At 40.0% G+C, this 12,563-nt stretch overlaps 1 protein-coding gene across 7 annotated transcripts in view; it reads right to left on the bottom strand.

Moving 5' to 3' along the window:
- The window catches only part of RABGAP1L (RAB GTPase activating protein 1 like), a 245,133-nt gene that overhangs the window by 191,391 nt on the left and 41,179 nt on the right, over positions 1 to 12,563 (bottom strand). For all 7 annotated transcript variants that reach the window (XM_039380098.1, XM_039380095.1, XM_039380097.1 and 4 more), the window contains 4 exons: positions 10,038 to 10,104; positions 8,651 to 8,753; positions 7,515 to 7,681; positions 3,684 to 3,828 (listed from right to left, as the gene is read on the bottom strand). In XM_039380098.1, coding sequence (XP_039236032.1) covers positions 3,684 to 3,828; positions 7,515 to 7,681; positions 8,651 to 8,753; positions 10,038 to 10,104 — 482 coding nt within the window. The remainder of the gene's footprint in view (positions 1 to 3,683; positions 3,829 to 7,514; positions 7,682 to 8,650; positions 8,754 to 10,037; positions 10,105 to 12,563) is intronic.

The raw sequence follows: 12,563 nt of genomic DNA on the forward strand, positions 1-12,563 counted from the left end.
TCTGCTTTCCTCAATCCTGAAAACAGCCTCTGCCACCCCCAGCCCTTGACACAGCATCCTGATTTAGTCTGGCTGATCATCTCGGATCACTGAGCATTGCCCACTCCTTCCCCACCACACACACCATCTCCCGGCGAGGCCAACACATCACACTCAGAGCTTTCTCCAACTTTCACGCTCCCCTGTTCTTTCCCGTCTGTTTTCAATGCCAAATCCCACCACCTCCATACTGAATGTCCATACCTCTTTGGGTCATTATTCTATTGTCTATCCATTTCTTATTGTTCTTGGAGAAGTTTTACCTTCTTAAGTTTGTTATTTCTTCTCTTGGTAAACAAACCACAAGCAGAACCAGTCCTGCATTCCTAGAGGTCACCTGGGAGTGTTCCAGAGGCACCCTTCAGGAGCCTCTTTTTGGTAGGCAAGTTATCTTTTCCCCGGACTACCTTTTACATGAATTACCTGTTTCAGGGTTAGGGTGAGTGCTTACTCTGCAGGCAACTTACAGATGGGAACATGAGCTCATAACCAGACACGCAGGACCACAGAAAACTTCAGCCAAAGTATCTTTAACTCAGTTACAATCAGCTCAAAGAATATTTTCTGGTTTTAAACAGAACTGGTCCTGCTTAGAGTGATCCTTAACCTTCTAACATTATCCAGACTCCAGAAGAAACTTGAATGGAATTATTTAGTGATCTCCTGAAATGTTACATTATAGTTAAAAAAATAAATAATTCAAATATTAGAGCCAAAGGAAGGTCAAAACTTCACGTATGGCCTGAGCAAGCATTGCTGCTAAAAGCAGTCAACCTATTCTTCCCTTTCCTCCCTTGGTTATTTATTCCTAGGACTACATCCTCCTTTCTGCTGGAAAGCTATTTTCCCCAATGCTGAGGGGCTCACAGGTGCAGCCAGGCAGTTCAGCCTGCCACAGAACACCACAATAAAATGCTCCCTGAGCTTTGCCTTTTTCAATATGCACAATCCACCCCATCCCTTCTGGGCTCTCACTTCTTAACGCTCCAAAAAGGAGAAAGAGGAGTTCAACTAACTGTGCTCTGCTCCTTGGTACAAGGTTCTACTCAAAATTAAATATTAATAGTGAACTCTGCTTATTAATAAGAGCTGATACTTATACCCACTTTATTTGAAACCTTTCCAGAAAGTGTAAGAATTTCCTCATTATATATTTTAATCTTTTTTAAATTATATTTGGAATTTAATAGAAAACTTCTTATCAAGGAGTGTACTTTACATTCTAGGTTTTGACAAGATATCATTAATATTAATTATATTTTAAAAATTATTACCTCCAAAGCAAGGAACCTTAAATGACTGGGTTGCCAGAAATATCTATTACAACATTAATAGTTAAAAAACAAAAGTGTTGTTGGCCTGAAAGATCTCTAAGTAGCAACCGCACAATCTTTGCAAAGGTCTTATTTTTTTATATAGCTGTTCATGTGAAAAAAATCAAGCTAAAATGAGAAAAAAAATTAAAAGCTAGGAATGGTATCTAGGGAGTATATGGTATCAGTTTTCTACTGTGGCTCCACATTGGAAAGGGACTAGGCCTAACACTAGTGTAGTGATTATTTTAAATCATTATTGGCAGGAATCACGTTTGGCCTTTCATTAAAACAAACAAACAAACAAGAATATTTTAAAAATGCCCTCTTTTTTATGACCATCTTTATTCATATTCTCATGGCACAAGACATCTCAGCAAGCTGTGTGCACGCAGAGTACACAGGAATTGGGTACTAACACAAAGGAAAATGCAATTGCAGTGCTTCTGAAATCAATTAAGGAATATCCTGTGGGCATGGAGGATATATAGATAAGGAAAAAGCAAAAAAAAAAATAAAAATAAGGAGCAAAGTTAAAAAAAACCTATATGGCCAGGTAGCTACCATGCTTAACACTAAAGTAAAGAAAAAGCCTTCTTCCAAGGCTAAGATAAGACATTGTAAACTCAAGGGGTTTTTTTCCATCATCATAATTAGTACCCTGAAAAGAAAAAGAAAGGAAAAGAATGAAGAGATTTATTTAGAACAACTGCAAATGACTCATTGAACCTGCATATCCTCCAGGATAGAGGACTTGTTGGCACAGAACTCAAAATGCGGTTTCCATGAGAACAGAGGCACATCGTGGTATTTTTAATGTCTTCTCCTAGGAAATAATCTACATTTAAAATATGGAAACTAGCATTAGGGAGCTAAACCAAAGTTAAACTTAGGTTCATACCCTAGTGGAATACTTTTTGTCTGTAATAAAATAAAGCAATTCTGTAGTAGTACCAAGAGGACAATATCCACGTTATTCCTAATTGTGCTGCATTCATCACATTCTGTAACAGAGTTTTACTCTTCCCAATAAGAGCAATATTAAAAAAGAGGTATTCAAATAATTACTTAAACTCTACCCTATCAAACAAGCCCCAGAAATTATCCTGGCTCAATAACTCACACATCCAGCACGGAAAAGAACACCCACAGCTGAATTACACCGCACTGATCCACAAGTCCCGAAGGGCAAATCTGAACTAATTCTTGCTATGAATCAAGGCAATTCAGCAAGGCAATCCCAAATACCAATTAAACAGAAGAGTTTCTTTGGAGAAAACAGTATTTTTACTATTCAGAAGTGGTACTTGATACAAAGGAGGAAATAACGCTGCCAGTCCATGCCCACTGCGCTCCACCCCAGGAATCTGATGAAGGTTCAAAGAGCACCTGACTGTGGGTTCTGCAAGCCTGGTGTCACCTGGCATACGCGGGGGGCTTGCTTTGTTAAGTGGAAGAGGGTAACCACACCTGGGTGCTCCTGCCTCTGCTAATGCCAGGGTTCTGACTCTTAGTGCACAAGCTCATGGCCAATACTTACCTATAACTAAGAACCAAGGAAGAATTTTTCCACAGTACTGAGACCTTTTATAGTATTGACAAAACAGTGCCAGAAATCTGAAGAATAACTTTGTAAAACTAACTCTAAAATTTCTGGTAGGTCAGACATCCAGATCAAAAAAAGGCACATAGAAAGCCTATTCTGAGTGCTGTGGACTATCCCTAACAGTACAAAGAGACAACAGTAGGCCAAGGGCCTTCAAAAACCCAAAACAAAATTAAAAAACACCCCCAAAAAACCCCATCAGCAGGAAAAATTTGAGGTGCAGGCAACTGAACCAGGAGATGTTTTTACAAGCCTTGGATATAAGTGAGGGAAAACAAATCATGTGCTAAGCAGACATTTTGGGGATGGGGGAACTCTCCATGTGAGTCTGCCTGGGATGTTTTTGGTTTTCCTCTACAAACAGGCATTTAAAGCCTGCCATTTCAAAGCCCAGTTACTTCAGGAGCACATTCAAAGCAAATGGTTTCTGATCAGAAAAAAATACCTTTAGGAAAGCTTTTCTGCCCGGCTGGCAGAGCACAAGTGCCTCAGTACCACATTTTGAGGCACAAGAAAGATGGACACATTGTCTGCTGCTGCTGCTGAAACATCTCCAAACAATGGCTTGGTAAAAATGTCTGTCATTCCTAAAGAAGTGCTGCTAGTAGAAAATTACTGGTGATCTTTTTGTCCAAAGCAGTTGTATTAAGAATTAAATGAGTAAATTAACAGCAGAAATATAACGGTGTTATTTATGGAAACTATAAGTGCTTGTTTATCCTTACCTTCTTCTGCCTCATCCTCCTGGGATGACATAGGCCCTCCTCCACTTGTTGGGGTGACTAATTCTTCCTCTCTGGCAGATTCTCTTTGCAGACTGACAACTTCATAAATCGCATCTCCAGCACTTGTGTGGCTTTTTCCTTCAGACTGAAACAAAGTACGGGTATGTATTAGGTTCCCGCTTAGAAAAATAAGGCTGTCAAAGGCTAAGCAATAGTTTGGGCAAGACTCCCTCAGATTTCTTTGCCTTGGCACAAGTAGATGGCAATATCTGACACTTCTGTTTCTCTCAGCTTTACAGGTAGAAAATATAAATAACACCGCATTATTTCCAAAGCTGCCTCTTAACAACCATTTTCAGTGTTGTTCAGAACGATGACAAAAAAAGCTTTCCAATTTCAGTAGCTATAATGAGTTGAGGTCAAAGAGAAATCTCAGCTAAAGAAAAGAGGGGAGAACAAACAGGAAAAATACTGGAATAACTGAAACAGGAGCTGAATGCCTGAGGGGGGAAAAAATAATTGTAAAGACAAGACTAAAGAAGAAACAAAACCTCACGCTTTGAACAAGCTGTAAATTGTAAAAAGCTCCTTTTAGTGCTTTATTTACTAAAAATCAGAATAACTCATCTTTCTTCCATGGACCATAATTTGAAATATACTCCTTCCTATGGGGAAATGTCATGGAACCCCAAAACAGAGGGGGTTGGAACTAAATGATCTTGAAGGTCCCTTCCAACCCAATCCATTCTTTGATTCTACGACTTTCTTATGAAAGTTAGTTAAATATACTTTAGCAGTTGCAAGTTTTAAAATAAAAGGAGCATTAGTTTCTCCTCTGAGTTACAGTTCTGAACAGTTATTTTTCAGTGACATGCAGTGATTAATATACTTGTAGAGAATTGTACAGAACTGCAAACTAATGATGGTATTAAATGAACCAGCCCAAAATGTACTATTTTGTTCTTTGTGCATCTTGCCTAATCAGTTAAAATAAGGTAATTTTTGGAACATATTAAAAACATCAAATTAACCATAAAACACAACATACTTTAAGTTAGAGAACATTCAATTTGTTTAAAAAAAAAAAAAAAAAACAAAGTTAGGATAAAGTTGGAAGACTCCAAAATACCTGCAGCGACATACACATGAACTGCTGACCAGCAACTTCAATTTCAACAAGCTGGTGAAATTATGCAGATGAGCAGCTTAAACAGTGACTGCTTGGACCGACAAATATAAACTACTTGATACTGAGAAAGCTTTCTTACTGTATGTTCGTCGTTCAGTTCTGCTTCCTTTAAGGAAAGGCTCCGATTATCAGCCAGTTTTGCTGCCTGAACTCACGAAGTCAGTTTAATGAACTTTGGGGTGTAGGCACAAATACCCTGCGTTTTGTAACATTTAGCAGGATGATCTTAGAGCCATTATCCCTGTATCGTTCTTGCAGAACACCATTATCAAGTAATTACAAAGTACTTGGTTAAATCAATCAAGTATTGATGCCCCAAACGTTATTAACCATTGCTATCTACAGCTTTTATTTTTGAGGGAGTAAGGCATGAGGTACTGCGGGTTTTGCTCTATGTTACAAGGATTACAAGTCTCCAGCTCCTTGCACATGTTCTGGTCAACTGCAAGACCCATCTGTATAAAATGTATGTAATTTGGTTACTGGTTTTCTCTGAAGCACAAATTTGTTATCTAGAGGAACCCACCCTTACAAGGATCATGTCCTAACGATGAAAATGTGCATGAGCAGCACAGTAAGATAGACAGAAACAAAGAACAATCCTAAATTACACATCAACCTGCATTTCTGTCAGTTTTCTTATCTGACTGCACCTCACCAAGCTTGGTTCAGACCAAGATCCTTCCTCAAAGCTATTTCCCAAAAAGTAAGAGTGTCCTGAGGCACAGTACCTTTCAGAGGTATGGGTAGGAACAGCTACTGCAATGCAAACTGTTCAGCTGGTAACTGGAGAAATAAAGATTTGCTACAAGTCACCCAGAGAGATCCTGTCATCCACAATCAGGACCTAATCCTGGAGAAAGATTCCTAGAAGTAAAAATATTCCTTTCCCAGAGATCTGCAGAACAGCTCCTCTGGATTTTGCAGCAGGAAGAAATACATGTGTTTCTTCAGGGAAGGGAGGCACGTGTGTGTTTGTCACAGTATAAGAGGTGAGAAAAAGAAAGCATCCATATTACCCAACTAAAACCGGTACAGTTGCAAGTGATTTCAAAGGCAAGCTGAACTGATTAGAGATAAGTATCAAACAGCTGAGAATGGAATATTTTCAAATGTATTTAATTTCAAAATGCAGATATTCTCATTTGCATGTAACAGTTGGTTTTCTCAGATTTTCTAAATTCTAAGTTGCTATGCTAATCTCTAGAAGAAATACAGAAACAGCACTGCATGAGATTTATTTACTTGCTAAGTGTTAAACACAGCAGCACTTTTCCCACGGAATATCAACAGAGCTTGTTTTTGTCGTGTGCCCCACAAAAAGACGACAACACCAATGCTCCCATTAGGCTCAGTAAAATTAAATCACTGCTCTTTGGTTTCGTTAGTCAAGATGGTGGACCACTATTTCAGTGCACACAGTACAGCTGGCCTCTGCCCTTCACTTTTTGAGCCAATACCAAAACATAAGTGTTTGCAGAAAGAAAGTCAACAGAGGCTGCAGGAGGATACAAATCATCCTGCAGTGATCCTGGGCACACATACCCCCTGCATGCACCTCAGCCAAGGCCAAAAACAGAACAGACTTTAGCTGCAATCGTAACAGCCTTGCTCTTTTCAACTTCTGCAATAGATTCCTTTGCCTTCAACGGGTTAAATTCTTACAGCCACCTACCTTCACATTCTGAATGTCAGCGGCTCTTTGATTTTACAATGAACAAGTAAAGAGCCATTTCCCAATTTCACCAGTCAAAGGGACCTGCTTTAGAAGTCTGCACACAGGTCAGATTGCATAAAATTGTGGAGAATTCAACAGGTAGGCTCAAAATACTTTAAGCCCACAAAGCCAGTAACTTACAGCTCATTACAATTCAGGTTACAAAGTGTGCTGGGTTTGGCTGGGGGACAGTTGGTTTTCTCCACAGTAGGTGGTCTGGGGCTCTGTTTTGGGTTTGTCCTGGAAACAGTGTTGGTAACACCAGGATGTTTTGGATACAGCTGAGCAAGCGGGTTTACACAAAGTCAGGGCCTTTTCTGCTCCTCACCCCTACCAGGAGGGGGCTGAGGGTACACAAGGAGTTGGGAGGGGACACAGCCGATCCCAAATGACCCAAGGGATGCTCCATATGGCATCATGCTCATCATATAAAGCAGGGAAAGAAGGAGGAAGGGAGGACCTTCAGAGTGATACCATTTGTCTTCCCAAGTCACTGTTACACTTGGCAGAGCCCTGTTTTCCAGGAGGTGGCTGAACACCTGCCATGGGAAGCAGTGAATGAATCCCTTGTTTTGCTTTGCTTAAGCACACGGCTTTTGCTTTCCCTACTGAACTGTCTTCATCTCAACCCACGAGTTTTGTCACTTTTACTCTGCTGATTCTCTCCCCCATCCCACTGTGGGGGAGTGAGCAAGCGGCTGCGTGGGCCCTGCTTGCCAGCTGGGGTTAAACCATGACCCAAAGAGACTGAACCTTTATGTAGCTACTTAATCATTATGCATTGGAACATCCCTGAAATGAATAGTTCAAAGAAACAAACTGCTGAGGTGCAGGTGCCATGCTAACTTTTATAAAGGCCCAACTAAGGCAGACAAGACAAATGCTCCCACCATCAACTTTTCTTTGAAATACCAGCATGCATTACCTGTTTTAGCTTCATGTAAAAAGTTTCTGTGAAGGTTTTCCTGCTGAAGTACCAGAAGCGTTCGTTGGCAGGATACACACGCACAACAGTCTCCAGCAAAAATCTGACTGGCTCTACCACTTCAGTAACCACCATATCCACAGCCACAGTCATGAAGACACGCTTATCTGCAACACAAAAACGAGTCACATACAGAAAAATCAGTCAAAGTTCAAATTTGTAAACTGCTGTTCGAATTGAAAACCTTTTCTGTCTAATTACTGATTCTACTACACCTGTTTTATTTAGCTGAGTTCTACCCCTTAATGCCTGTTGCACAGAATGATAGCGTGCATTAACCAGTGTACCAAGAACTCTGATAACTGTATAAACCAAAGACAGTATGTCCTTGTTTTAAAGACAGGGGCAAAACATCAAGCAAAGAAAACACCACTGAGAAACGTGATCCCCGTGAGACAAAAGGAATATGCACAGGATAAGGTCACAGTTTGAAGTGTAGACTTTTAAAGAGTTTTGTTATACGCTGCTAGAAATAACTTGGTTTGAAAATCCATCAGCAGGAACAGTGACTCTGACTGTGTATACTTGGATATGACTTTAAGGAACTGATGTGAGCTCTGCTTTTGGACAGAAAACAAACTCCAGATCTCCAGATCTACATTCAGAGCTTTTACATCCCATCAGAGAACACAAATTCCAGCATTAGGAACTGTGCTACGTAATCAAGCACTTGACTGCACCACTGCCAGCTGCCCCAGGATGCAGGGCATGAAATGCTATTTGTAATCAACTCACCTCACAGCTAAAAGAAACAGAACAGCAATGCCTGCTGTTCACAGTGCTCAGCTGAGTACAGGAGGTAGAAAACAACTTGCACATGGCTCAGGACCCAAAAATCCCGGTAACCAGGGACAGGTACATCAACCCCAAACACTGATTTAATGTCTCCCAGTCAGCAACATGCCATTCTGTGAACAACTATTCACAACTCTATGTTAACCATGTTTATACAGAAAAATTCCTAGTGATGGATTCTTGGAACATAATGGTGCAGACATGCACCCTGACTGCCAGGAGAAAGGACACACACCAAACCCCTGTCAGGCAAAACAAATACCCTGATTAGAATCCACTACCTTTAGGAGTTTCCTCATTAAGTACAAGAAACATGGGTGCATTAGGATTCCACATTCCAGTAATGACATAAGCCTTCCCATCAGAACTCTTTCCCATGGATTCCTACAAATAAAATCATACAGGATTCTATTAGAGTTATGGTTTGAGATCAAAGAGATTGAGCACAGGGAGGGGAAACAGTGCTAGGAACCTCAGAGTAAGGCTGTGTTTACTCCACAGAACACAATCTACACTAAGAATATGAAATAATGGAATGAGCTATTACTAGTATGAGGCAAGTACATGCTTCCTCAAGTCTTCTGGAATAGTTCCTACAGATCCAATAGGCCTGTTTGGTAGCCTCTTTATGGACGAAAGGAGATTGATGTTCCCTCTCTGCAACTCAGCTTGTCGTGGAGAAATAGGAGTGACCGAGTTCTCCAGATTTAAATATAGAGCAGTGAGGTTGAAAGGAAAACACAAATGTCTATTCATATGCTACAGTCAAGAAATGGACTAACGAGTCATTAAATCCAGCAGTTAAAAGTAACTGGAATGTAAATGTAAATAGAATTCCAGGTGGAGTAAAGCCAGGAATTCAAATATCAAATACAGTAAAAAGGTGTTACATAGGTTTATAGAAACTACAACACTTTACAACTGATTATCATTTATTCGGTTTTATGATCAAATAATAAAAAGGGAACTAATTTCAGCAAATAAAATCAGGAAAAATGAGCTAGTAGGTACAAACAGGCAAATAAACAAGTCCTACAAGAGAATACTGACAGGTGGAACCAGCAGCACGAGCACAGAAATGGACAGGGCAAAACTGGGACAACTGCAGAGCCACAAAAAGTCTGAAGGGTTTAACTCAAGCACTTCATAACTTGAAAATGGCTGTATTCTGATCCACAGAGAAAAAGTAATTTGGTAATAACACAGAAAGCATCATATAATTTTGTAGTTCTCTTACAAGCAGCCCTAAGAAATTAAATACAGTAGAAGAGAAGTGAATACTTCACACTGAGAAAGAATTTCAAATCAAATGAAGGAAATAAAGGCAAAAGTTTTCAGCCCCTAGGAAAAATAAGAGCACTTCCCCGGCACCCAAACATAAAAGCAATTACTTGCTCTAAATTTTTAGGGAATATGCTTAACACAATACAGAAAGCTCAGTTATTTTAACAACCTGATCTGTGCCTCAGCAATTGAACAAAAAACAGATGCCACAGGTTTCAACATGAACTGAAATATTCTGTCCATCTTATGTTTTAAGATATCAAATCCCAGGATTTAAGCAAAAAAACCCAAACAAAACAAAAGAGAGGGTTTTTTTGTTGGGTTTTCTTGGGGCTTTTTTCCGATCACCTCTACTTATTAGAGCTTATCAGAGCTAAGTATTACCATGTCTAGTAAATGCATGTCACTGTTCTTCACATTTCGTCCAGGGCTTAGCAGCATCCCAAAACACCTATGAAGTGTAATTAAAACAAAAACAAAAAGGGAAAAAAATGAAAAAGGATATACATTAGCTTTTCAAAACACTAAAGTATTTGCTCGAACATAATGGACAGCCACATACTGCTTCTAATCTAAAGAAAACCTTACGGAGAAATTTTTTTGTTGGTGTTATGGCAACGCTCAGGAAACATCACATGTTCTAGAAAAGACAATGGAATCATTTCCCAGAAAGAAGGTGGCAGAAATTAGCACCTGACCTGTGAAAACATGATCATTCTTAAGGACAACCTAGAACACTGAGTTTAAAGACACCAACAATTCCATCAGTGATGGAGACTGGCAGGAAGAAATTCACTCTCTCCCCAGTCCGTTTTAAAAATTGTTCTCATGCAATCATAGGAAAAGTTACAAACTCATTCTATCCATTCTATCATCCATAATGGCACTGGTGTAAAATATCATGGGCCCTTAAAAAAAAAGAAAAACAACCAAAAAAACACAAAACACAACAATTTGCTCAAATTTTAGACTTCATTCTTCATTTTTTAAATCTGAATTTGCATACTATACAGGGCCTTGAATTCCAGCCCAATCATTTTACAAGAAAATTTTCTTAATATTTTTAAGAGAAAAAAAAAAATTGTGATTCTCCAGAGATTCAGATTTTTGAACTTTGTGACTACTGAAGGCACAAATCTGGGTCTGAAGTTTCTGCAAATCATCTTTATCTCTCTCTCCTTTGAACATACTCCATTATGAATAAAAAACACCAAATAGAATGACGTGTTTGTAACAAACTGCAAGCTGTTTTGCACCGGCTTTTTAGATCTCAAATGAGAAAACTTAAAAAAAAAAAAAAAACCACAACAATTTGAAAGCAATTCCATCCTGAAATATTATGGAAAATTGGGGTTGTATTTTGGAGGGTTTTGCTTCAAGAATTTTTTCTTCTGTTCAGCTCAGTTCTCTGAGATAATCAGACAAAACAGTTTTTATCACTGACCCTCAGAATAATGCAATATGCTAAACAATATTGTTTAGATACATGAACACCAGCAACTACCATTTTAATAACACTATTAACTGTAAAAGTCTTAAGATATGCAATTCCTATTGCATATCTTACACAGTAAGTTCTCCCCTATTACACTTGGGTATATGATTTTCATTTTCCACCCCATTACACTCAACAGCAACTTACATCCACAACTGTATTTTCCCTTCTCCATACTCTGTCACTACTAGAATCCTAAAAATAAAAGAGGGGACGACAATTTTGATTTCTCTATATCCATATGCAGTGCCGTGTGAAGCACCCAAGGCAGCTCAGATGCAGGACCTGGATTTAGCAGGACAAGCTGGATTCCCTGAGAGACGAATCAGAGCAGGCAGAACCTGCCAGCACACTTACTACTGACTTACTCCCTCTTGTTCCTGGGGCAGAAATAGCTCTGAGAGGGATATAATGGATAATAGTAGGGGAGTCACCACCTTCTGCTAAAGAGAACTGTAAGGCCGAGATCCAGAGGCAAAATGTCTGTGCCTTCCACAGCCAACAGCTCCCAGATCCTACTCTTGCTGTGCATCACTCAGATGGACACAAGTTCTCATGTATGCCAGACAAAATTTTAGGGAAGTATGTTTAGAGAAGAACAGTGGGAGTCAGGAACAAGTAACCCCTGCCTCTCACAGAAGCAGGGAATTATGATGCCTGACAGCATCCTGCTGCAAAAGCAGTCAGGGTTTGTCTCCCCTCTTATTTCAAAGAGCAAGAGGAGTTTAAATGAGTTCAGGAGCCTCACTTGCAGAGGAGCTGGATTCTACCCAAATGGTTTCTAACACATTCAGCCTCCAATGCGAGGAGGTTCATTCACACCCCTGAGATTCAAAGTGACCTGCACAGACTGTGGGCCTCGCTCTCACTTCTGCCAGGCTGGGTTTCTGCACCTACAGTGCTACTGAGCTGCTCTGCGCACTTGCACACACTGCACTGGTTTCTATAGCCCAGCAAAAAAAAAAAGAACTGAAATTATTATTCATTAACGTATATTTCCATTTATAAAATACAGATGTTACCCACAGAAAAGGTTGATGGTGTTAACACAGTAACAAGTGACAGGACAAAGGGGAATGGTTTCCCACTGACAGAGGGCAGGGTTAGATTAGGGATTGGGAAGAAATTGTTCCCTGTGAGGGTGGGCAGGCCCTGGCACAGGTTGCCCAGAGAAGCTGTGGCTGCCCCATCCCTGAAGTGTCCAAGGCCAGCTTGGATGGGGTTTGGAGAGACCTGGGTTAGTGGAAGATGTCCCTCCCCATGGCAGGGGGTGGAATGAGGTGAGTTCTAAGGTCCCTTCTAACCCAAACCATTCTGGGATTCTGTGATCTTTAAGAGTTTTCAGTACTGCTGATCAACCAACCAATATTCTGTAATTCAGTTCTAAAGACACCAGTCTAGACCTTAACCCAAGC

The sequence above is a fragment of the Pipra filicauda genome, unplaced genomic scaffold (genome assembly GCF_003945595.2).
Source record: "Pipra filicauda isolate LSUMZ 115617 unplaced genomic scaffold, ASM394559v2 scaffold185_size1782982_pilon, whole genome shotgun sequence".
NCBI classification, from domain to species: Eukaryota; Metazoa; Chordata; class Aves; order Passeriformes; family Pipridae; genus Pipra; species Pipra filicauda.